The sequence below is a fragment of the Primulina tabacum genome, chromosome 13 (assembly GCF_025594145.1).
Source record: "Primulina tabacum isolate GXHZ01 chromosome 13, ASM2559414v2, whole genome shotgun sequence".
Classification (NCBI taxonomy): Eukaryota; Viridiplantae; Streptophyta; class Magnoliopsida; order Lamiales; family Gesneriaceae; genus Primulina; species Primulina tabacum.
This window is the reverse complement of record NC_134562.1, coordinates 27,438,852-27,466,630: the sequence shown is the minus strand read 5'-3', so window position 1 is coordinate 27,466,630 and position 27,779 is coordinate 27,438,852. Positions and strand designations below refer to the sequence as shown.

General features: G+C 37.0%; 2 protein-coding genes across 2 annotated transcripts; both read left to right on the top strand.

Annotated features, from left to right (window-relative positions):
• On the top strand, nt 1–2,300 carry LOC142521964 (uncharacterized). The gene is made up of 3 exons (XM_075625137.1): nt 1–585; nt 664–1,374; nt 1,533–2,300. Exons 1-3 carry the CDS (start codon nt 1–3, stop codon nt 2,298–2,300), a joined length of 2,064 nt encoding a protein of 687 aa, XP_075481252.1.
• A 1,459-nt stretch (nt 2,301–3,759) lies between these two features.
• LOC142521963 (uncharacterized) lies at nt 3,760–4,419 on the top strand. Its single transcript, XM_075625135.1, has one exon. It carries the CDS (start codon nt 3,760–3,762, stop codon nt 4,417–4,419), a length of 660 nt encoding a protein of 219 aa, XP_075481250.1.
• Nucleotides 4,420–27,779: the final 23,360 nt, after the last annotated feature.

Sequence of the window (27,779 nt, the reverse complement as noted above, 5' to 3'; positions counted from 1 at the left end):
ATGGCATCTTCTAATGGAAGCAACCAAGCAAGGAGCCAAGAATATCAAAATCATCAGCATAGAGAGGAACACATACCACAAGAAGAACCTAATCCTCGCCACATGCTCGAGATGATGCAACAATTCTTTCAATATTGCCAGAATCCACAAAGAAACCAGGATGCGAGTGATCGAATCTTCAAACGTTTCCTTCGATTCAATCCTCCTAGGTTCCAAGGGACCCCGGATGCAACCCAAGCCGAGTCTTGGCTGAAGAAGATCAGGAAGATATTTTCTGTTCATAACTACTCTGATGAACAGAAAATAAATCTATCCACTTACCAATTCGAGGATGCTGCATACAACTGGTGGAGAGTCATAGATCATCAGTGGAGCCGAATTAATACTCCCAGGACTTGGGAGAACTTCACAAGAGAATTCGAAGGAAAATATATCACCCAAGTTGTGCGAATCGCTCGAGAAAGGGAGTTTATGGACCTGGTTCAAGGATCTATGACAGTAGCTCAGTACGAGGCTGAGTTTCACCGCTTAATCCACTATGCCCCTCAATTCATGGAAGACAAACCAAGGAAGAAGAGAAAGTTCGTAGATGGGTTAAAACTAGAGATCCGCTGGTCAACGCTATCCTCTTAAGTAACCGATTATAATATCGCAGTCAACCAGGCTCTACGAGTGGAATCAGAAATCAAAACACTCCTTAAGAGAGAAGAAGAAGAAAAAAGATCATGTAACCCCAATTTCCCCGAAAATAATCAAAAGAAGAGGAGACATGGAAACGAGATTCAGCATGGCAATAAAGAAGGACCATCAAAACAAAATTTTCGAGAAGAAACTAACAAGCAAAGATGCAGATACTGTGGGTTAGCTAATCACAATGAAGACAAATACTGGAGAAAGAATGGGAAATGCTTGGTTTGTGGAAGTGATCAACACCGTATTCAAGAATGTCCACAAAAATCTCGGCCTTTACCAGCTCCAACTGCTCAAAAACGGAAGATTCCAGCTAGAGTTTTTGCACTCACAGGAAATGAAGACGATATCGATCCCACTGCTGTAGTTGAAGGTACAATTCTTCTGTTTTCAAAAACTGGAAAAGTTTTATTTGATCCTGGAGTGACACACTCCATTGTTTCTAGCACTTTTGTTCACCATCTAGAGACACCATCTGTAAAGCTACCATATATCCTGAAACTTAGTTCACCAATAGGAGATAAGTTACTTAGTGAAGTTCTTTACAAAGACTGTCCTTTAGAAATTGGTGGGGAAACATATATGGCTGATTTAATTAAGCTCCCTATACAAGGTTATGATGTCATTTTAGGGATGGACTGGTTGTTTAGACACCAAGCGAAATTAGATTGTTATTCCAAAAAAGTAAAACTCTCAAATTTGGGAAACATAAATTTGGAAACCACAAGGTGGAGTCTTTTCCTGTAACACCAAAAGTTGCTTAAGAAGCTCAGGCTATAATTAAAATAGGAGGGAAGGGATTTCTAGCGTATTTAATCAATAAGCCACATGATCAACTTAAGGTATCTGAAATCTCTGTTGTTCAAAACTTTCCCGAGGTTTTTCCGGAAGAAATAAATTCCTTGCCTCCGCAAAGAGAGATTGAGTTCTCCATCGAGCTATCACCCGGAGCTATGCCCAAGTCCAAGACCCCATACCAAATGGCACCTGCAGAATTAAAGATCCAATTACAAGAGCTTGTTGACAGAAAATACATACAACCCAGCTCATCACCTTGGGGAGCCCCGGTGTTAATTGTGAAAAAGAAAGATGGAACCTTAAGACTATGCATCGATTGTCGAGATCTAAATAATGTCACTATAAAGAACAAGTATCCAATACCGCGTATTGACGAACTGTTCGATGCTCTTCAAGGATCCAAAGTTTATTCGAAGTTGGACCTAAGGCAAGGATACTACCAGCTGCGGATCCGACAAGAGGATATACACAAGACTGCTATTAACACTCGGTATGGTCACTACGAATTTTTAGTGATGCCGTTCGGATTGACAAATGCGTCAGCTACTTTCATGGATCCGATGCATCGAGTCTTCCAACCCTATTTAGACAAATTCGTAGTCATTTTCATTGACGACATCCTTGTTTACTCCAAAAGCAAGGAAGAGCATGCACATCATCTTAGGACAGTTCTCCAAACACTAAAGGAAAATCAATTGTATGCTAAGCTCATCAAATGTGAGTTCTGGTTGGATAAGGTGAAATTCTTGGGCCACATAATTTCTGGGAATGGTCTTGAAGTAGATCCTACTAAGATAGATGCAATAATGTAGTGGAAGCAACCATGCAATGTAACTGAAGTTCGAAGCTTTCTTGGCCTAGCAGGATACTATCGAAGATTCATCCAAGACTTTGCAAAAATTTTCGCTCCACTAACCCAACTTACTCGCAAAGATAATATGTTCCAATGGAACCAAAGGTGTGAAGAAAGCTTTCAGGTACTAAAAAAGACGCATTCTAGCGCCCCAGTTTTAACCCTACCACAAGGAACAGAAGGGTTCACGGTTTACACTGATGCTTCCAAAGAAGGATTGGGCTGTGTATTGATGCAAAATGGGAAGGTCATTGCCTATGCTTCAAGGAAGTTAAAGATTCATGAGAATAACTATCCGACTCATGATTTGGAATTGGGTGTAATAGTAATTGCCCTAGCAAAATGGCGGCATTATTTATACAGTGCGACCTTTGACATTATACTGACCACAAGATTTTGAAGTGCTTATTTACTCAAAAGGAGTTAAATATGAGGCAACATCGGTGGATGGAATTCCTAGAAGATTATGATTGCTCTATACTATACCATCCAGGGAAGGCCAACGTGGTGGCAGATGCTTTGAGTAGAGCTAGTATAGCCCATCTTGGAGAAAGAGAAACTAACCAAGTCAAGTCAAAAAACTTGTTACACATATTTTCACGTGGTCATCTAGCAGGACTAAGAATCGAACCAGAATTCAACACCAGAATCAAGGAAAGTCAGGACATTGATCCCAATGTAATTAAGCTGAAAGAGACCAAAGGAGGGCAAGATTCTGATTTCACCATCAACCCTCGGGGTATATTTTGCTATTGTAAACGGATCTATGTGCCCGTCTCATTAAAAGAGGAAGTTTTGGAAAAAGCTCATAGATCTCGATTCACCAACCATCTTGGAGGAGCCAAAATGTACCAAGACTTAAAACAAAACTTTTGGTGGAAAGGCATGAAACGAGATGTTGCAGATTTCGTAAGGAAATGCCTTACATGTCAAATGGTGAAGGCAGAACATCAAAGACCATCAGGACTTTTACAACCTCTCCCCATTCATCATGTAACCATGGATTTTGTGTTAGGGTTACCTCTTATGGAAAGAGGCTTTGATAGTATCTGGGTTGTGGTGGACCGTTTAACAAAATCCACTCACTTCATTCCAGTGAATAGTAAATATGGAGTGGAAAAACTAGCTGGTCTATACCAAAAAGAAATCATTCGTTTGCATGGGATACCCTCAACAATTGTTTCAGACCGAGATCAAAAATTTACATCCAGATTGTGGAAGAAACTTCAGGAATGCCTTGGGACAAAGTTGAATTTCAGCACATCATCTCACCCTGAGACAGACGGACAATCTGAAAGAACTATCCAGACCTTGGAAGATATGATCCGCACTTGTGTTTTAGATTTTGGAGACAGTTGGGGAAATCATCTACCCTTATAGAATTTGTATATAATAATAGCTACCAGGCTACAATTCAAATGGTTCCTTATGAAGCTTTATATGGACGAAAATGTCGTTCCCCTCTGATCTGGGATCTTGAAGAATGGCGGTGCACCAAAGATGGGAAAACTCGTTCCATAAAACCAGATATTATACAAGAGGCAATTGATAAAGTACAAGTCATCAAGCAAAGGATCGAATCAGCTCAAAGTCTACAAAAGAGCTATGCTGACAAAAGAATAAAGGATTTAGTATTTGCTGTGGGAGATCAAGTGCTCCTCAAAATATCTCCCAGGAAAGGAATCCGAAGGGCAGGGAAAAAAGGAAAGTTACAACCTCGATTCGTAGGTCCCTTTGAAATTCTGAAAAGAATAGGACATGCAGCCTACCAACTCCAGCTACATAAGACACTATCTGGAATACATAACGTGTTTCATGTATCCCAATTAAGAAAATGCTTCACTGACTCAACACCCATAGAGGACCCTGCACATTTAACCCTAGAAGGAGATTTGACATACGAAGAACAACCTGTTCGGATACTTGACCAGAGAATCAAAGAACTTCGCAGTAGACAAGTTCAACTCGTCAAAGTACATTGGAGAAACCAAGACATTGAGGAAGCCACTTGGGAGAAAGAAGAGGATATTATACAACAATACCAAGAGCTATTCGAATCTGGAGACCAGATTCCTTGAAGGTGGGGAGATTGTAAAACCCCATAATTAGGTATATATTTAATTATTATATATTGCTAATAATTTTTTTATTTAAAATAAAATAAAATGAAATAACTAAGTCAAATATTTAAATATATTTTAGCTACTCATACATGCATGCATAGGAGGTATCATCATCATCATACTTGCTTAACTAACACTCCACCTTCCTTCTTGTCCAACCGGCAATCGGAAGATGTCCAACATGGATTGGAGGAAAGGCTTGCTTCTTTCCTATAAAAGAAAGCCATTCACTTGATGAATTTCAAGAGTTTCTTAGCCTAATTTTCGAGTTTTAAGGGCTGGTCTAGAGTAGGGTTTGAGTGGTGTGAGACTGGGACTTTTTAATAGTTGAGAAAAATAGGAAAAAAATTCATTTCTATACCTCAAACTCCTCCAAAATTCTAGAAAAATTCCTCAAAACTCTCTACTTACCCAGAAAGCTATCAGAGAAAGAGGTGTCGAAAAATTATCAGCCGATTTTTCGTCAAAATTCATAAACCACCACTGCCCGGGAAGGAAATAGTGCCGGAAAACTCGCTTTTCAGGTACTGTTTTCACTCCCAATTTCCATAACCTTTCTAACCGTATTTCACCTTAGTATAAACACGAAAGTTGTTCATTGTATGTCATAATTCTCTTTCATGTCTTTGGTTTCCCGAAATCGGCCTCGGAAATAGTGTTTTCCGGTAGCCGAGGTCGGGGTGTGAGTTATACTAGTTTTTCTTTTTCTGGCACGTTTCGGCTGGAATTTCAGAAAGCATATAACATAAGAGTTGTAGGAAATCGTATTTTAAGTTTGCTGGAAAAAAATTGGCCGCGCGTGGTGGCCGGACGCCGGATATTATATGATACTTGTATGATCGTTTGAATCTTTTATACCCGTTTCTAGTCTTCAATACTTTGAAAATATATCGCTATAAGTAGTTTTGAAGTTTTATAATTTTTGGACTTACAAGCTATTTTTTTATATGTTTTTGAGTAATATATTCGTATTTATATAAATAAGATATGAAGTAAATAAATAAATAAAAATTATTATGAACATTTAAAGTACATGCTCTTACTAAGACATAAGACGAGTCCAAAGATTTTCTATATGCTTATTACTATGGTATTTTATGTCACCAAATAAAGTATAAAGTTATGAGCTAATTTTGGGGATAGTCTATATTAAAAATGAATTAGGAAGTATTATACTATACTAATGTTAATCACCTTGGTCAATAGGATTGGCTTGAAATTTGGATTCTCACACTCATCTATAGTAAGTTACTAAGGTGAGGAATTTACTTTTACCGTTCTTCATATAACTTTGGCAGTTGGCCTGGAAATTATGATATGATATTTTATTAAATTATATTTGTCATGTTTTATTGATTTCTTGTGCTTGTGCATAATTATTGTATCTCTTAATCTCGTTGATGCATCACTTCGATGGCCACTCCTTCTATCATAATAAATCATCAATCATGTCTATATCCTTCTTACCGATCGAATCTATCATCTTGATCGCATCATAGTCAAATTTATTCTACTTAATTTACTCATTACTGTTATCATATAATGATAGAATGCTCCACTGAAAAGTTCTCATGTAATATCATCACACTAAGTGTGATTCTTATCGAACTTTCACCAAATAAGGTCTTGGTTAATCAACGAATGAATTAACGAATGATTGACCAAGACGGAGCCCTGGACAACGGACTTTGGTCTGGATATTGAGTCCATTGAACAACGTGAATTTGGTCCGGGTATATTAGTTCACTTGGCTCGATATTCTTGCTAATCATATTTTCTATCTTGTGCATTTATATAGTACTCGTCCTATTGTCTATTATATCATTCTGTTAAATTTAACATTATATTGATTATTATTTAATTCTCACTGAGTCCTTAAAGACTTAACCTCTCTATTTTCTTTATCTATTGTAATTTCCAGAGGCGGGTATACCGGAATTGGATAAAGAAGGAAATGTCGGTGAATGATCTAGAAGAGGTTGTCTGAAATATTTATAATAAATCTTTTTTTATGTTTTTAGTTTGGTCTTGTAATAACTACATCGAAATTTACTGGTGCTTTGTTCGATTCGCTTCCTCTAATAAAGTTTAGTAGACTTTTTTTAATTGTCTATAATACTTCAAAGGACTATTTCCCGCATGAGATATACTTAGGTAAGGTGGCATTTCTCGAGGGCTAAGTCCTGAGTTGAGGTGTCACAAAGACCAATAACAATGACATAAATTGTAAGGCCCGAGAATTTGATTACCGTAATCGGAAATGATTTGGGGTATATTTACCGTAATCTGAGATTATTCTGGGATGATTTCTTGATTAATTGAAGTAATTATAGATGGAACGGAGTGGACCGGGAAAGACGAGAAAAGACGTGAATATATGTGCAAAGGTGTGTACTCGCGCACATGCGCGGCTGGAATGCGCGTACATGCGCGAGCATGGCAGAGCAGTGGGCGCATATGCGCCGGATGGAGGCGCGCATATGCGCGAGTTGTGCGGAAAGAGGGGTGCGTGACCAGAAGGTCTCGCGCATATGCGCGACTTGGGTGCGCGCATATGCGCGAGCAGTCCAGAAGCCAACATTTTGGAACAGAAGCTTTGGCGCATATGCGTCGGATTGAGGCGCGCATATGCGCCAGTAGTTGCGAAGCCTGTGCGAGTAACTCCAGAGAGACTCGCGCATATGCGCGGAGATGAGTCGCGCATATGCGCGAGGCGATGTGCAGGATATATGCGGAGACAGTAGGTCTCGCGCATATGCGCGATGTCAGTGCGCGCATATGCGCGAGTAGTCCAGGAGCCGGACAGTGCTTCCGGCGCATATGCGCGAATTTTAGGCGCGCATATGCGCGTGGCATGCAAAACGTAAGATTGCCACTTGGTTTGTATGAGCGACGTGTGTATATATATATATATACATACAAACGTTAATTTCAGAAGGAATCGAGGGAGAAGCTCGAGGAAAGGGAAAAAGGGTTCCAAATCGTAGAATTTCGATTTTTTACGAGATCCGCCCGTCTGATTTTGAATCCGACTTCAGTATTAAGTTCCTATCAACGCAGGCTACAACCGGACGTAAGTTTTGTTACGTTTTGACATGTTCTGAAATTATGATGTTGTTGGAATTGAATACACGTCATATATGATGTTCTTGACATGTTAGACATCGTAGAATCGAAGTCAGATTAAGAAACGGACTGATTATGGAATTGTTATGATTTTTGGAATTGATTAACTGAGATTCGATATCAGATTGGTGTTGTTATTGAAATTATGAATTGCACCGATATTGATTATGAGTTCTGGTATTATATCTGTGGTGTTGGAATTGACGGGGTTATCGAGACTGTATTGTTATGCCGTCGAAACATCAGTTGATTGATATTGATCAGATTCGGTATTGATTGAGATGGTATTGTGATATCATATGTCGATGGGCATTGATCAGATAATGTTTTGATTTGAGTATTAATCAGAACAGGTTTTGAACTGAGTTATATACTGATATTGTATCTATTCGATTGTCATTATCAGATTTGGGTATGGACAGAGTTGACTTCAATACTTCGTCTTCGTCGGACCGAGAAGATAAAGGTATAAATTAATGTTGAGTTGGGCTTGCACAACTCGAGTGAGGTTTGACTCGAGTTTCCCTAAATCACATACTTTACCTTATTGTATTGATTTGATTGATATACTTGTTCTCTTGATTGATAGATAGCAGGTATTAGACGAGTATCTTGGGACAGAAGTGCCTGATAGTAGTGGGATCGCCACGGGCACATTGCACGATGTCACAAGATAGTGTATTGGCGATAGTGCCAAAGTCTGTCACCGGATGATTGGCTATCGATGTGGATAGAAATGTGGCTTCTTCTATTACTGGTGATCGGTACTGTATCGATGTGGATAGAATGTAACTCTTCTATTACTGATGATCGATATTATATTGATGTGGATAGAATTGGAGTTTCTTCTATTACTGGTGATCGATACTATATCGATGTGGATAGAATCAGAGTTTCTTCTATTACTGGTGATCGATACCCTATCGACGTGGATAGAACTGGAGTCTTTTCTATTACTGTTGGTCGATATGGGAATGCTAACTTCTGGAAACCGGGATCCCTAGACTAGGATTGAGTCTAGTCTTAAATGTGAAGTCATGAGTCTAATTGACAGTCATATTGAGTTATGTTGATTATGTCCCTGAATATGGTACATGATGAGTTATGTTCCTGATGATGGTACATGTTTAGAATAGGATTTATTCTTGATATGGATTTATATTCTTATTTGAATACATGTTAGACATATCTGTTGTAACGCCCCGAAAATTTAAAGGCCCATGCGAACCACATGCATTTGAATTATTAAATTCTCCTGTATTTTAATTAAATGTTTTAATTGCATGAATTAATTATGTTGTTCATATTTGCATGTTTAAAATATATTTTTAAAGGTTATTCGAGTTGCGATCGAGGAACGGAGACCGAGGGCTGAAAAATAGAAAATGTTTTTATTAAATAATTGTTTTTAATTATTTAAAATATGGGTGATGTTTTTTCTTAATTTTGAAAATAAGGGGGTTTTGAGGTGATTTTATACGTCGGGATGTAAATTTTATCGGTGTTGGATTTTCAACAAAAATATGAACATATTAGGAACCCGGCTAATAAATTCACAAACTTTCCTAAACAAAATTATTTTAAAACCTTAATTAAGCACTAATGGGCCTAATTACCTATTTAATGGGCCTAAGCCTTATTAGTGATTAATTAAGAGTATTTAAAGTACAAAAACCCTTCCCCACCCTCATTGTCACACGCCACTTTCATAATTCAGCACATCAATTCTCCCCAATCATAATACACGATACACACATAGAATATTTTGAAGAGAAAAGTTCGAAAGTTAAAGGAGGATTCAGCCTAGGTTTCTTGTCGCCGTTCTTCGCTTCGTCAACGGATATTCTTGCGTTAAATACGCAAAGACACGGCATATTCTCCTTTTACTCATCATTCACACCATAGTATTTTATTTAATTGAATTTTGCATGAAAAACAAGTGATTTCTTATTTATTTTCGTTTTACAAGAACATGGATTTTTAAAGCTTGGGTATTGTTTCAAAATAATGTTTGTATGTTTGAAAAGGGACTGCCATGAGTTAGGGATTGAACAAGCGTGTTTTTACATGAGTTAGAGTCCTAGAAACACAACCCACAAACTGCACAACATGATAGAATTAAAGCTGGAACAACCGAGGGGGACAAGGGTAAGCCGTGGGACATGTGCGTTTGTTCTAAATTCAAAGAGTTCGGTTTCAATGCATGGGGTCACGGGACTTGGACCAGGGCATGGCTAGGGTTTGTTATGGGTCAAGGGAAGAGTCCTAGCCACGCTAGGACTCGAGACAAGAGGTTGGGAAGCAAGCTAGGACTCCAACCCGGGCGATGCAGGGAAGTAGCGCAGGTTGACAGCTGGGTTAGGGAAGAAGGGGCTCGGCCTGGGGGCTTTGGGCTGGGCTAGGTTAGGTCCTTAGGGTCCTAGGAGGGTGCTTGACGGGCTGGTTCAAGGGGTGGCTCGATGGGTAGAGGCCTAGCATCAGAAAACGTGAGTAAGGTGCAATGGCAGCAAATTGTGCGCAGTTGCTGTCTTGTTCAGTGGCTCGCTGCAGGTGGATCCAAGGCTTGGGTTCGTCCGGGCTAGGTCTACGCGTGGTCTAGGGAAGGTTAGGGTCGTGAGGGGTCGAGGGGTTAGGGCCTGGAGGTGTCCTAGTTGACAAGGGAGCCTAATACACAAGGGTACTAACTCACGCACACATGCATTCTGGTCTGTAGTTCAGCAGGATTTTTGAGCGCGTTAGGGTCATGTTTTTGGGCTGGGCTTGCACAGTAGGGTCCCTAGATGGGTTGGCTAGGTTTTGGCTCAAGGTGGCTCGGGCGTGGCTCGGGTAAATTAGGAGATGGCTCGGTGTGTTCGTCGAAGGGTCAAAAACGAGATTAATTAAGCCAAAATTGATTTCATGGGTCCACGGGGGTGGCTCATGACATGGAAGGGTAAAATAAATAATAAAAAGGCTTTGTTAAAAATTTGGGATCAAAATAACGAGTTTTGGATTTAATCGGGATTTAATCGCCTCACGAAACGTTAATTAACGAATTAATTGAAATGCCTCGTTTTATGCTTTATAAAATTATGAAAAATTAGGTTTAAGCTTGAATAATTATTAGAAGTCTAAGTTTTTAATTTGGGAATTTTATATTAAGGTTTGGTTTAATTCGGGATTAAAACGTGTTAATACGTCTTATTTAAAGATTAAATTAAAAGTCCTCGATTTAAGCTAAATAAAAATATGAAAAAATTCATGTAGGCTTAAATAATTATTTGGGACATGTTAGAGTCAAAAAAGTTAAGAAAAAGTCAAAAACGGGAAATTATACGTCTAGGGGTAAAACGGCCTTTTTACACCTAAAAATTAGTAAAGGTCATGGCAGTGCCCTAAATGCTGTTTTTATGAAATTACGATTATTTTTTAAATTTTTATGAATTGTTCATGATTAAAATATGATTTTTGAATGTCTAAATGATTTTTATGATTTAAGAAGACATTTAAAATACATGTTGCATGCTTGGTTTCAAAAATGAAAAACGTAATGATTTTCATGATTTTTCTAAAGTGATGTGAATGAAAAATGTTGAAGGATGTGAAATAATTGTGACTAATTCGTTAATTTTGGCGACGTCGTGAGGGTTATGGTCCCAGTGGGAGCCCGACGATCGTGTTTCCATCATTGCGAATATGTGGTAACGGATATGTGGTAACGGTTTTGTGGTAACGGAAGAATGGGAATATCGTGAGGGGAAAAGGCCCCAGAGGACGCCCATTTATGGGAAAAGGCCCCAGAGGGAGCCCCGACGATCGTATTTCTATTCGAATCATGATAGGCCAGGGCCCAGTTGACCGGTGAGAGTGTTGCTGGTGTCCCCCGCCGCCCAGTACTGTGGTTTTATGTAGATGGATCCATCGACCCTCATGAGCATGATCAGGAAAGTCACAATTAACGATCTGAATTCAACAAAAGAAAAGAGAAAAAGAAAAGGAAAATATTCATGATCATGTTAAATGTTTTATGTCATGTCATGTTGAGGAAAAAGGAAAAAGTTAAGGTTTATGATTGCATGTCATGAAAAAGTATTTTATGAAAATATTTATGTTTAAAGTTATATGCATCATGAAAATGTTTACGAAAATGTTTATGTTTATGCATCTTCATGAAAACGATATTTTAAGTACAAATATTTTTCACCGTTATATGTTAACTGTATTACGTATTACTCGTTATCAAGAATATGACGTGTTGAGTCTTTGGACTCACTAGGTGTGTATGATGCAGGTGATTAATGTAATATGTTAATGGAGGTCTTGATGGTAGATTTGACTTGACTGGAGGTGCACATAACCCGAGGACCGACGCTAGTTTTCCGCACTAGTTATGATTTATGATTTTAAGTTATATTAAAGATATTTTTATGACTTTTATTTATGTTATGACAGATTTTTGAGAGGTTATAGTATGGGCTATACTTTTCAAATTATTGCTTTTTAGGTTTGGTAAAATATGCGACGATTTCATTTTATCACTATTGCACTTGGTTTTTAAAATGCTAGTTGGTTAATGTTTAATTTTAAAGGGTAAAATATTTTATAAAAATATTTTCATGTGAGAAAGGTACATGGCCGAAAATTGATTGTTTAAAAAAAAAAATTTCTAGTACTTTTTAAGAAAACGAACAGCAGACGTTTCAGTTGGTATCAGAGCAAAGGTCCTGTAAAAGGTTGTGCCACCATCAGCGCCGGGAAGATCAGTCGTCAAGCCTCAAACTTGTAAGTTTACATGCTTTATATGATTTTATGATGTTAGCTGCATAAGTACATGAATTATATGTTCACGTCACATGTTTAATAGCTTCATGATAATGTATGACTTACATGCTTTAGAATTTTTATACGTGATACGATATGAAATGAAAAAATTATTTTATTTTAACGCATGTTGGCTTCGTGGTGGAATTGGACGATGTTGATTTTTGGGTTTTAGAATTGACGTTCTACTTTTTGGGCTATAAGTTAATCGAGAATATTATGAATGCTTTGGGACACGTAGATTCTCTAAGAAAATATTTATGATTCATGGTTACTAGTCGACTTAATTTTTGGGAATTAGACGTAAGAAATAATGATTCAAAGATTTGCAACGACTTTGGGAGTAAGAAAATGTATAAATTGGGATTTTAAGTTTTGATGAAAGGTAAGATTGGTTATAGGAATCGATTTTTGGGTAAATAAGTTTAAATTATCGAAATTATGTTATGGGAAACCAGTAAAAGGAAATTAAGAATGTCAAGAACTTATGGGTTAATAGTAGGAATTTTTGAAATTAAGGAGCAATTAGGATGATTTTTGAGGAAATTAAGAATTTATCTTGCGAATATTAAGGAATTTGGGGACTAATTTAGCAATAAGAGATAATTTGATGGTTTAATTGATAGGAATTTTGAGGATTTAGACTTTTAAGAATATTTGAGACCTTAGGATATCTTGGGTTTAGTATTATAAGAAATTTTAATCAAGGGTTTTAAGGATGAATCAATATTAGGCTTAAAAAAATCTAAGCGTTAGCGGATGCGTTTGAGAATTTAAGATTGAAATTTGTTAAGTTGATGAATATTTTGGGTATAAAATAAGGAAAATAATATACTTTAAGGATGGTCATCCGTCTTTTAATATTGAGAATTGTAAGAAAAATTGAAATTCAAGGTTATAATAATAATAGCACTAAGTATTTGGGTCTTTTTAAGTTGCGATTTGAAAATAAGGATTTAGAAGGTAAAAACAATTGGGATCAAGGAGACGTAAGGACTTTCTAGAATTTACGTTTTATTTGAGTAGCGTAGCGGAAGCGTATATTTTTGGGATACTAGAACCGAATATAAACTTTGGGTTATCAAGGATAAGCGAATTTCGAGGACGAAATTCAATTTAAGGGGGGAGATTGTAACGCCCCGAAAATTTAAAGGCCCATGCGAACCACATGCATTTGAATTATTAAATTCTCCTGTATTTTAATTAAATATTTTAATTGCATGAATTAATTATGTTGCTCATATTTGCATGTTTAAAATATATTTTTAAAGGTTATTCGAGTTGCGATCGAGGAACGGAGACCGAGGGCTGAAAAATAGAAAATGTTTTTATTAAATAATTGTTTTTAATTATTTAAAATATGGGTGATGTTTTTTCTTAATTTTGAAAATAAGGGGGTTTTGAGGTGATTTTATACGCCGGGATGTAAATTTTATCGGTGTTGGATTTTCAACAAAAATATGAACATATTAGGAACCCGGCTAATAAATTCACAAACTTTCCTAAACAAAATTATTTTAAAACCTTAATTAAGCACTAATGGGCCTAATTACCTATTTAATGGGCCTAAGCCTTATTAGTGATTAATTAAGAGTATTTAAAGTACAAAACCCTTCCCCATCCTCATTGTCACACGCCACTTTCATAATTCAGCACACCAATTCTCCCCAATCATAATACACGATACACACATAGAATATTTTGAAGAGAAAAGTTCGAAAGTTCAAGGAGGATTCAGCCTAGGTTTCTTGTCGCCGTTCTTCGCTTCGCCAACGGATATTCGTGCGTTAAATACGCAAAGGCACACCATATTCTCCTTTAACTCATCATTCACACCATAGTATTTTATTTAATTGAATTTTGCATGAAAAACAAGTGATTTCTTATTTATTTTCGGTTTACAAGAACATGGATTTTTAAAGCTTGGGTATTGTTTCAAAATAATGTTTGTATGTTTGAAAAGGGACTGCCATGAGTTAGGGATTGAACAAGCGTGTTTTTACATGAGTTAGAGTCCTAGAAACACAACCCACAAACTGCACAACATGATAGAATTAAAGCTGGAACAACCGAGGGGGACAAGGGTAAGCCGTGGGACATGTGCGTTTGTTCTAAATTCAAAGAGTTTGGTTTCAATGCATGGGATCACGGGACTTGGACCAGGGCATGGCTAGGGTCTGTTATGGGTCAAGGGAAGAGTCCTAGCCACGCTAGGACTCGAGACAAGAGGTTGGGAAGCAAGCTAGGACTCCAACCCGGGCGATGCAGGGAAGTAGCGCAGGTTGACAGCTGGGTTAGGGAAGAAGGGGCTCGGCCTGGGGGCTTTGGGCTGGGCTAGGTTAGGTACTTAGGGTCCTAGGAGGGTGCTTGAAGGGCTGGTTCAAGGGGTGGCTCGATGGGTAGAGGCCTAGTATCAGAAAACGTGAGGAAGGTGCAATGGCAGCAAATTGTGCGCAGCTGCTGTCTTGTTCAGTGGCTCGCTGCAGGTGGATCCAGGGCTTTGGTTGGTCCGAGCTAGGTCTAGGCGTGGTCTAGGGAAGGTTAGGGTCTTGAGGGGTCGAGGGGTTAGGGCCTGGAGGTGTCCTAGTTGACAAGGGAGCCTAATACACAAGGGTACTAACTCACGCACACATGCATTCTGGTCTGTAGTTCAGCAGGCTTTTTGAGCGGGTTAGGGTCATGTTTTTGGGCTGGGCTTGCACAGTAGGGTCCCTAGATGGGTTGGCTAGGTTTTGGCTCAAGGTGGCTCGGGCGTGGCTTGGGTAAATTAGGAGATGGCTCGGTGTGTTCGTCGAAGGGTCAAAAACGAGATTAATTAAGCCAAAATTGATTTCATGGGTCCACGGGGGTGCCTCATAACATGGAAGGGTAGAATAAATAATAAAAAGGCTATGTTAAAAATTTGGGATCAAAATAACGAGTTTTGGATTTAATCGGGATTTAATCGCCGCACGAAACGTTAATTAACGAATTAATTGAAACTCCTCGTTTTATGCTTTATAAAATTATGAAAAATTAGGTTTAAGCTTGAATAATTATTAGAAGTCTAAGTTTTTAATTTGGGAATTTTATATTAAGGTTTGGTTTAATTCGGGATTAAAACGTGTTAATACGTCTTATTTAAATATTAAATTAAAAATCCTCGATTTAAGCTAAATAAAAATATGGAAAATTTCATGCAGGCTTAAATAATTATTTGGGACATGTTAGAGTCAAAGAAGTTAAGAAAAAGTCAAAAACGGGAAATTATACGTCCAAGGGTAAAACGATCTTTTTACACCTAAAAATTAGTAAAGGTCATGGCAGTACCCTAAATGCTGTTTTTATGAAATTACGCTTATTTTTAAATGTTTATGAATTGTTCATGATTAAAATATAATTTTTGAATGTCTAAATGATTTTTATGATTTAAGAAGACATTTAAAATACATGTTGCATGCTTGGTTTCAAAAATGAAAAACGTAATGATATTCATGATTTTTCTAAAGTGATGTGAATGAAAAATGTTGAAGGATGTGAAATAATTGTGACTAATTCGTTAATGTTGGCGACGTCGTGAGGGATATGGTCCCAGTGGGAGTCCGACGATCGTGTTTCCATCATTGCGAATATGTGGTAACGGATATGTGGTAACGGAAGAATGGGAATATCGTGAGGGAAAAAGGCCCCAGAGGGAGCCCATTTATGGGAAAAGGCCCCAGAGGGAGCCCCGACGATCGTATTTCTATTCGAATCATGATAGGCCAGGGCCCAGTTGACCGGTGAGAGTGTTGCTGGTGTCCCCCGCCGCCCAGTACTATGGTTTTATGTAGATGGATCCATCGACCCTCATGAGCATGATTAGGAAAGTCACAATTAACGATCTGAATTAAACAAAAGAAAAGAGAAAAAGAAAAGGAAAATATGCATGATCATGTTAAAGGTTTTATGTCATGTCATGTTGAGGAAAAAGGAAAAAGTTAAGGTTTATGATTGCATGTCATGAAAAAGTATTTTATGAAAATATTTATGTTTAAAGTTATATGCATCATGAAAATGTTTACGAAAATGTTTATGTTTATGCATCTTCATGAAAACGATATTTTAAGTACAAATATTTTTCACCGTTATATGTTAACTGTATTACGTATTACTCGTTATCAAGAATATGACGTGTTGAGTCTTTAGACTCACTAGGTGTGTATGATGCAGGTGATTAATGTAATATGTTAGTGGAGTTCTTGATGGTTGATTTGACTGGACTGGAGGTGCACATAACCCGAGGACCGACGCTAGTTTTCCACACTAGTTATGATTTATGATTTTAAGTTATATTAAAGATATTTTTATGACTTTTATTTATGTTATGAGAGATTTTTGAGAGGTTATAGTATGGGCTATACTTTTCAAATTATTGTTTTTTAGGTTTGGTAAAATATGCGACGATTTCATTTTATCACTATTGCACTTGGTTTTTAAAATGCTAGTTGGTTAATGTTTAATTTTAAAGGGTAAAATATTTTATAAAAATATTTTCATGTGAGAAAGGTACATGGCCGAAAATTGAGTGTTTAAAAAAAAATTCTAGTACTTTTTAAGAAAACGAACAGCAGACGTTTCATCTGTTATATGCTTTTATATTGTTTTTATGATTGCATGTATACATGATTTATACTGAGAATGTAATTCTCACCGGAGTTATCCGGCTGTTGTCTTGTTTGTATGTGTGCATGACAACAGGTGGGATAGGATCAGGGTCAAGAAGAGAACGAGGCTGGACTAGATAGCGTGGAGATCCGGGCTTCGAAGCAACTTAGGATTCAGCACTGATATATAGTTGAACCTAGTTAAATTCTTGTAGATAATACAAGATTTGTATAATTATGTTTAATATGTAATTTGAATTGAATTACATTACGTTTCCGCTTTGTATTTAAAAAAAAAATTTAGACCCTGTTTATTATAATTGTTTGAATTATTCCTAAAGTCCCCACAACAGGTGGTATCAGAGCATTAGGTTCCAGAACAGTAGGTTCTAGAACTGTAGTTCTTGAAATTAAGATAGAAGAGAGTGAGCGGGGTAGATTGAGTTATCTTTCCTGCATGTGATTGCTAGCATGTGATTTACTTATAATGTTGATTTACTTTGTGTATGCTAGCATGATATTATGTTTTACTGCCTGGATTTATATAGCATATGATTGAATATAATGTTGAAATTACATTGTATATTTTAAGATTTCAGTATGTTTTTACTGGCTATTAAGCTACATGTTACCTGAATATCTGAGTTGATTTGGTAATATGTAATAGTTGAAACTGGATCAGAACCAATTCTTGATCAGAGGTAATCTGATCAGGATTGGGATTGAGACGGACTTGTCTCCTGTTACCACTAACATCTGTGATTATCAGATATTCCTCCTAGAAGAGTGCGAGAACGAGGTAGTACTTCGACTGATCTGATGGATGTATCAGAAACTCTGATGGAAACACAGTTGATGAGATTTCAGTCATTTCAACCGCCGATTCTGAGGGGTATTGAGGCGCCAGGCGATTGTGAGAATTGGCTGGAGGATATAGAAATGTTATTTGAATTTCTAGGGTTCACAGATGATTGTAGAGTTAAACTGGTTGGGAATCAACTACGGGAAGCCGCTAGGAGTTGGTGGCTGGTAACTAGGGAAGCCATAGCACAGCGTGGTTCCATGATTACGTGGAAAATTTTCAAAGTCGAATTTTATCAAAGATTTGTACCTCTATCATATAGAGAGGATAAAGGTGCAGAGTTTACAAATTTAAGACAGGGTCAGTTGAATGTCGATGAGTATTTGGCCCAGTTTTTCACCTTACTAAATTTTGCTCCTCAAGTGGCTAGAAATGATACAGCTGTATCTAATCAGTTTATGCAGGGATTGAATCCGGAGATACGCACATTGGTGAATGTGAAACCACCGAGTAATTTTACTGATACTCTGAATCGAGCCAGAAGAGCAGAAACCGTTCTGATAAGACAAAAAGAAGTTTCATATGTTCTTCCCACATCGATACCACAACTACTGCCGTCCAGACTCGAGATTGGCAGCAGCAGTGGTGGAAAGCAAGAACAATTGAAAGCTCGAAAGAAATAGTTTAAGAAGTTAGGAAGCGGACCGAGTGGTTCATCTAGCTCCAGTGGTTCTAGCCCGAGTTATACTGGAGTTTATTGCAGGACTTGCGGAGGGAGACATCCCATGGAGCAGTGCCAGGGAGTGACTGGTCGGTGCAATATCTGTAAACAGCAAGGACACTTTGCTAGAGTCTGTCCACAGAAAGGTTCCCGAAGATTTCAGGGAGCAGAATCATCTGGTTGTAGTGATCGAGGAACAGACCCATGACACATATGATGATATAGTGGCAGGTAATAATCTGTTATGATTATATTGCATATGTATTGATATATACTAATGCATTCCCTACGATTATCTTTGACTGAGTTGTATTGATATATGTTGTACCTGCTGGGTCTGTATTACTGTAGTATTGATCCTTGTACCTTTTGGGGAAAGGAATTGATATCAGTGAATTCTGTGATATATTGGGTACTGCAGTAAAAAGAGAATGAGATTGAATTAGATTGTATTGTACTTGTGTTATCTTATTTTGATTACATTATTGATATTGATATGCTAACAAGTACAGAACTATTATAGATTCTTGCCAGGAGATGGTAAGATTCGGACCTGAAATGGTCGATGAATGAATGATATACGGTAAGGATTCTCGATTTTGAATTCCTTGATATCCGTATTATGTATGATTCGATGATTATCGAAAAGAATGGAGTAATTCTTTATGTATTTAGTTGATTACCGAAGTTGAGCCTGTCTGGGAATGATTTGTTAGTAGCAGGAGAGTTGCTATAGTCGTTCCATATGAAATTCCGGATTTGTCTTATATCAGGGAGAGTGACTTCAGCCTTGATTTGATATCAGGTATGGATTTCATTTTAGACATCTGTACAGAATGATATTGATTGAATTGAAAGAACTGAAATGTCAGTTAGAAGATTTACTGCCTGAGAGTTAGAGTTACATCTGATTATGTGTTTCTCTGAGAAATACTTCAGTTCTGTATATGGGTTGATAAATCCAGTGTTCCGAAGTGTTCTGATGACCTTATGCTCGTTTTATCTATGATATTTTGATATATTCGCAGCGTATGATTGATTGAATCGGACAGTTGAAATTTGTATTGAATATTCTGGGAACTGAGATTGTTGTATACAGAATTGTTCGGCTAGGAATCCAGATTGTAACAGATTACATTCAGAGTCTGTGATATCTGAAGATAGTATAATGATTGATTATATAAACCATTGAGATTATATATAGTTAAGCCGGCTCAGAGCTGATGTTGAAAATTACAGCAGTTCCGAATTTTAATCATATTGTTCAGAACTTGATTTCGATAGTCAGAACAATGTGTCAATCAAAATACCAGGTAGGTAATGCTTTATTTTATATAATTAGCTGAATTGTTTGTGCTAGATATTTCGAATTTGAAATGACAGGTATTGTCAGAGGCACACGGTAGTAGATTCCGTATTATTCTAGCAACAAGAAATGTGTGATAATACGAACAGACATGTAAATAAACGAAATCAGTTATGTCAGAGTTGTATTGAAATGTCTAAATCGCTGACAGATGAAGACAGGAAGATAGAAACCAGGAAATTGGTTATATAGATTATCGATTCTTGAATAGAAATGGGGGTACATTTCTATGAATTTCGTGATGAAACTATCGAAAATCTTGCTATGACGGTGATATGATGTGATTACTATTGAACGATTGTTCAAATCTGCGGATGTTATATTGTACAGGATGATGTACAGATATGACAAGACGACTGAGAGGTAAGTCAGAAAAGGGGTCAGATGGTATTGAATGCCAGAGTTAATTATATTATACCGTGATTTTTGGTTGATTTTAAAAATTTGGCAGAATGTATAGCATGATGTTTTATCTATGGATTATAGATTGATGGATAGTTGAAGTGAACTATCTAGATACTGGAGGATATCCAGGAACTGTAGTGCTGGATTTTAGCACTAGTGACCTGAGATCTTGTCACTTTATGAATTATTGTACAATAATAGCTATTAGATGAGTATCGAGATAGCTCTAGTCGAGGTATTGTACAGTGAGTACTGCGGATTTTTTCTGAATGGGAATGATATTAAGGTGATATCTGATATTGCATTTGATAACAGCTGATGATATTGATTTGGTATGAGCTGTTGATTGGTATATACGAGTGTTGTATAGCCAGTATTTGCAAGTAATTTTATCAGAATGGTTTGATAGTAATTTTATCAGAATGGTTTGATAGAATGAATTTTCTGAAGTAACCTCTAGTATACATTTCTTCTTTTTCTGATTTGATTGCCTGTGATTTCGAGGCGAAATCATATCTTAGACGGGGAGAAATGTAAGGCCCGAGAATTTGATTACCGTAATCGGAAATGATTTGGGGTATATTTACCGTAATCTGAGATTATTCTGGGATGATTTCTTCATTAATTGAAGTAATTATAGACGGAACGGAGTGGACCGGAAAAGACGAGAAAAGACGTGAATATATGTGCAAAGGTGTGTACTCGCGCACATGCACGGCTGGAATGCGCGTACATGCGCGAGCATGGCAGAGCAGTGGGCGCATATGCGCCGGATGGAGGTGCGCATATGCGCGAGTTATGCGGAAAGAGGGGTGCGTGACCAGAAGGTCTCGCGCATATGCGCGACTTGGGTGCGCGCATATGCGCGAGCAGTCCAGAAGCCAACGTTTTGGAACAGAGGCTTTGGCGCATATGCGTCGGATTGAGGCGTGCATATGCGCCAGTAGTTGCGAAGCCTGTGCGAGTAACTCCAGAGAGACTCGCGCATATGCGCGGAGATGAGTCGCGCATATGCGCGAGGCGATGTGCAGGATATATGCGGAGACAGTAGGTCTCGCGCATATGCGCGATGTCAGTGCGCGCATATGCGCGAGTAGTCCAGGAGCCGGACAGTGCTTCCGGCGCATATGCGCGAATTTTAGGCGCGCATATGCGCGTGGCATGCAAAACGTAAGATTGCCACTTGGTTTGTATGAGCGACGTGTATATATATATATATATATATATATACATACAAACGTTAATTTCAGAAGGAATCGAGGGAGAAGCTCGAGGAAAGGGAAAAAGGGTTCCAAATCGTAGAATTTCGATTTTTTACGAGATCCGCCCGTCTGATTTTGAATCCGACTTCAGTATTAAGTTCCTATCAACGCAGGCTACAACCGAACGTAAGTTTTGTTACGTTTTGACATGTTCTGAAATTATGATGTTGTTGGAATTGAATACACGTCATATATGATGTTCTTGACATGTTAGACATCGTAGAATCGAAGTCAGATTAAGAAACAGACTGATTATGGAAATGATTTTTGGAATTGATTAACTAAGATTCGATATCAGATTGGTGTTGTTATTGAAATTATGAATTGCACCGATATTGATTATGAGTTCTGGTATTATATCTGTGGTGTTGGAATTGACGGGATTATCGAGACTGTATTGTTATGCCGTCGAAACATCAGTTGATTGATATTGATCAGATTCGGTATTGATTGAGATGGTATTGTGATATCATATGTCGATGGGCATTTATCAGATTATGTTTTGATTTGAGTATTAATCAGAACAGGTTTTGAACTGAGTTATATACTGATATTGTATCTATTCGATTGTCATTATCAGATTTGGGTATGGACAGAGTTGACTTCAATACTTCGTCTTCGTCGGACCGAGAAGACAAATGTATAAATTAATGTTGAGTTGGGATTGCACAACTCGAGTGAGGTTTGACTCGAGTTTCCCTAAATCACATACTTTATCTTATTGTATTGATTTGATTGATATACTTGTTCTCTTGATTGATAGATAGCAGGTATTAGACGAATATCTTGGGACAGAAGTGCTTGATAGTAGTGGGATCGCCACGGGCACATTGCACGATGTCACAAGATAGTGTATTGGCGATAGTGCCAAAGTCTGTCACCGGATGATTGGCTATCGATGTGGATAGAAATGTGGCTTCTTCTATTACTGGTGATCGGTACTGTATCGATGTGGATAGAATGTAACTCTTCTATTACTGATGATCGATATTATATCGATGTGGATAGAATTGGAGTTTCTTCTATTACTGGTGATCGATACTATATCGATGTGGATAGAATCAGAGTTTCTTCTATTACTGGTGATCGATACCCTATCGACGTGGATAGAACTGGAGTCTTTTCTATTACTGTTGGTCGATATGGGAATGTTAACTTCTGGAAACCGGGATCCCTAGACTAGGATTGAGTCTAGTCTTAAATGTGAAGTCATGAGTCTAATTGACAGTCATATTGAGTTATGTTGATTATGTCCCTGAATATGGTACATGATGAGTTATGTTCCTGATGATGGTACATGTTTAGAATAGGATTTATTCTTGATATGGATTTATATTCTGATTTGAATACATGTTAGACATATCTGTTATATGCTTTTATATTGTTTTTATGATTGCATGTATACATGATTTATACTGAGAATGTAATTCTCACCGGAGTTATCCGGCTGTTGTCTTGTTTGTATGTGTGCATGACAACAGGTGGGATAGGATCAGGGTCAAGAAGAGAACGAGGTTGGACTAGATAGCGTGGAGATCCGGGCTTCGAAACAACTTAGGATTCAGCACTGATATATAGTTGAACCTGGTTGAATTCTTGTAGATAATACAAGATTTGTATAATTATGTTTAATATGTAATTTGAATTGAATTACATTACGTTTCCGCTTTGTATTTTAAAACAAAAATTTAGACCCTGTTTATTATAATTGTTTGAATTATTCCTAAATACGATTAAGGAATTAATTAGCGTCCGGGTCCCCACATAAATTCAAAGTTTCTTAGGATTGACGAGTTATTATCAGGACTTTGTCCAAGATCTTCCCTCAACAGCAATATAGTTTACAAAACTCACAAAAGAGCTCTAAATTCAATTGGAGCAAAGAGTGTGAGAAAATTTTTGAACCTTAAAGAAGAAACTTTTAACCACAATGGTGGTAGTGCTACCTGATGAAGGCAATGACTTTTTTTTTCAATTACAAAGATGCACCAAAGAAAGGTTTAAGTTGTTGTAGATTCAACTATTTTAATAATTTTAGTTCAATAAGAGTGTTATCATTGGATGCAGTAATAGAAGTAATAGTAAGAAAATTTGGTGGTATAAGTATAATTCAAAGTATGAGTAATTCAACACTTTAGTTATTAAGATGTTTGACAAGAATCACTAGGATATGATGTTAGGATCGGTTAAGGGGTAAATCGTTGAGCTACAATAGCTCGGTTCTTGAAATATTGAACACCGATGAATTAAATCTAGTTTGGTTTTCAAACCAAGCAGAAGACACTCAAAATAATCCTTTGTAGAAACCGATTAAATATTTTGTAAAGTATTTAAAATATATGCAAATTGAATGAGTAAAAAAATATTGTGATTGAAGCATTTTATCAAACACTTGGTATGAAATATTTTTATATTTGAAGAACACGTAAAATGCTTCAATAATGCATCTTTAAAACTATGAAAATGATAAGTAAATACAATAAAGAAGTAGAAATGAATTTGTTTATGGATGTTCGGAGACTTCAAATGCTCCTACGTCACCCCTTGTTCCACCTTGGGAAGGAATCACTTGAAGACTTTGATTTATACGACTCTTTGTACAAACCCACTCCGGAAGGGCAGCACCCAACTAGAACTCCTGGCACTCAAGATTACAGACAGCACCTCACAATCGGCATATTGTTTAATTTCTCATATGTAAAGACTACAAACACATTGTTTTACGTCTTTGTGTGAAGACTCACTCAACTAATATTTGAAGTTCAACTCTCTTTTATATGTCCGAGTGATTGTGTGTGAGGAATTTATCATTTACAGTGTACATCTCAAATGTATCCTCACACAAGGGCTTGTGCTCTCAACTAGCTGATTTCTTCATGATAACTGCCCATGCTTTGAATCCTCTTCAAAAGCTATTGTTTGATCTTCAATATGTTGTATTTATAGGCTCCAACAATGATATATACATCAGTTTCAGCTGATCTGGTTCATTTTCAGTTGGTCACCAGTTGGTTCAGTTCAGTTGGTCAGCAGCAGCTGGTTCAGTTCAGTTGGTCTGGTGTGCTGAAATCAGCCTAGTTGATTTCAGTTTGTACAAAACCAGTAGCTTCATCATCATTTATCAGCATCTTAAGCTTCGATTCAGACTTTGACTTCTGAAGAAAATTGTAGATCATTGTCTTATCTTTCCAACACATACTGAATCGCTTCATTCCAATAATCGAGCTGAGAGATATGACCAAAATACTGCAACTACTCATACCCAACTTATTGTTGTTTTCGTGCAATCAGTTCGGTAATTCAGCGATCAGTTAAACCTTGATAACATCCGAATTTTCCCAATCGACGTGAAATACGACTTATTCCAAATTGAGTTTCTATTACTCAAGTTGGCGGATTGTCATTTGAATTATCTAGTTGAGAGATGTCATCAAAATACCGAAGCTTGCCACAAATTTAGTTTGTGCAGAATTCAGTTTCAGTTTGCTTCTTGTGTTAATAATTTCACATTTGAGTAAATATGTTAGAATCACAATAAAAAGTTTTTTTAACATCAAAAATTAAGATTGCGAACATGAAATGTTCTAACATATGATTTAAGATTTTAGATGATTTTCTAATCATACTGAAAGAGAAGTCAGTTGGGAACTAGACTAGAAAATGAGTGAGCAATACCCGTACCTCTTCTTAGACCAAGCCAACCCAAGTTTCAAGGACAAAACTTCTAGTAAGAAGGGAGGGATGTAAAACCCAAGATTTTGTAATCATGATACTATTTTTTTAATTTAAGGGTGCTAGGATTGTGCAATCTTCGGGTATCTATCTAATTATTTAAAATGTAAGATTTGCAAGATTATCTAAAGTTGTGTAGATAATTATATCGTGTACAATATTTTTGATCTCAAGATTTAAGATAATTTTATGCATATATTTTGAACTTGGGATAATAAATAAACCACGATCTAAGGAATTAAATAAGGAATATTTGTATATGAGCAGGTAAAGTTTGATATATAAATTCAAAGTTGGAAAGATTTTTACCATATAAAGATCTCAGATTTGAGATGATATTAAGATACATAGATAAAGATCAAGCAAAGAATAATATAATACCTAGATTTCGAATTTAAGGATGTATTTAATGTATAATTTTCGAAATATCCAAGGGATGTATATTTATATTTCGAAATTATCCAGTATCATAGATAAAGAATGATAATTATCCTAGATTTAAAGTTTGATTCAAAAGTTGAAACGTGAGGATAATATACGATCAGGTTAGCAACCACCCCTCTATAAATAGGTGAAGCTCTAATTTAGAATTTACACCGAAATTTTTGAGTTTCCTCTCCAATTTTCAAATTTCCTCCCAAAAATTGTGCACGAATCATCAAAATTCTGTCCAAGTTCATAAATTCTTTTATCTTGCTCGGGTAGGCGGAATCCAATCTTCACCATTCAAAATATGCTTCCATATATTTCGAATAACATATCCAAATTTCAGCCAATCCAACGTTAGTTTCTCGTTTATAGCCTTCACAATAAACTTGATCAGATTCTAGGCGAGAACAGCATACCTACGATTTTTCATTCCATAAGCAGGTTAAAACGAATTTTCAAACCGAATCTCCACCGTTCATAATTTTTTTGACGTTTGTTTAAACATACTGTGAAATTTTAAGCCCGATCCAACGGTTCAATAAGTCGCAAAAAAATTTTCAAGATGGCTGATTTTTCGGACGATGGTGCTGCTGCATTTTCGAAGTATCAGTTGCACGATTTTTCTATGGTTTTCGAATTCTTCATATTTTATTCCAGGTCTAAGGTAAGTGGACTTCTTTTAAAGATTTAATTTCAGTTATATGCATTTTATTTTTTGAAAATTTGGTCGAGTGCAAATGATTCTTCTACCCCCTTCTGGTTACGACTGTCGCATGATGTATATGTTGGCACTGTGAGGATTCAACTTGATATTAGAGGGAATTCCAAATATGATATGACCCTTATGCGGTGGGGATGTAAACGTTATATGACCTCGCCCCCTTAGAGGAGTAAAAATTAGAGATTGATATCAGTAAAGCATAGAAAATAGAGGAATCTCAGTGCCTGGTCAATGGCATGCATATGGTATGAGCCATGTTATGCATGGTATGTGTTTCAAATTTTTATGAATTTTTTGTTATGTCGTGCTTAAACGTCCCTCACTTGCTGAGTGACAACCATATCACTCACCCCTTACTCTACCCTCCCAAGATAGATCAGAAGAAGAAATAGAGAAAGAACAATCAGACACCAGTTTTGGGGCTGATAGTGGACCCACGAAGAAATTTAATTAAAATATGTTCTTGTGAGTTTTAATTCAAAGCGCTTCTGCAAATTTTTATCGTTTTCAGAGTTACTATTGTAAAAATGATTCCATTTTTATGGTATTTATGATATAAACTGATTTTGGTTTATAATGTACTATGAGGCTTGTTGTTTAGCAATTATGTGATTGTTGAATAACGTCGGTGTCGACTAACCCCGATCTCGGGACGTGAAAGTTTGCGTCTCGATAGCTTTAGTTTAGGCTCTGTAGCTTTCTGCGCACTTAGATAAATTCATTAGAAACAACATAACAAGTTTTGTTAACGTCAAAATCAAGATTGAGAACATTAAATGTTCCAACAGTAAGTCTTGCACAAAGACGTTAAACTTGTGTATGTTGTCTTTAACATATAGAAGTTAAACAAGTGTTGGCTGAAGGTGCTGCCTTCAGTCTAGGCTAAGAATTCAGTTAGGCAGTGCTGTAAGTCCTAAACTGAGTGAGTTTGTCCAAGGTGTTATATAAATCAAAGTCTTCTAGTGGATCCTACCCGAGGTGGTAGAAGGGGTGATGTAAGAGCAGTTGAAGTCTTCGAACATCCAAAAACATATCTTGTGTACTTAACTATTTAACTATTGTTTTCAAATTGATTTAATCAGTTCGAGCTGATATTAGTTCAGTTCTCACCATAACCGAACTGATACAAATAAGAACTGATTCTCCTCATTTCAGTTATTCAGTTCACACAAGTTAAAAAGCTTCAAATTAATCAACTTTCTTAAAGAATGATTATTTCAAGTATTTTTCAACCCGATCTAATTCATCGGTATTTAGATTCTTAGAAGACGAGCTATTGCAGCTCATTGAGAATATTGTTTTGAAGAACCCTCGCAAGTGTTAGAA

Coding starts and splice junctions, on each gene's coding strand:
- LOC142521964 (XM_075625137.1), top strand. CDS start 1: ATGGCATCTTCTAATGGAAGCAACCAAGCAAGGAGCCAAGAATATCAA. Junction 586..663: donor CAAGGAAGAAGAGAAAGTTC/GTAGATGGGTTA, acceptor GCAGTCAACCAG/GCTCTACGAGTGGAATCAGA. Junction 1,375..1,532: donor TAGATTGTTATTCCAAAAAA/GTAAAACTCTCA, acceptor GATCAACTTAAG/GTATCTGAAATCTCTGTTGT.
- LOC142521963 (XM_075625135.1), top strand. CDS start 3,760: ATGGTTCCTTATGAAGCTTTATATGGACGAAAATGTCGTTCCCCTCTG.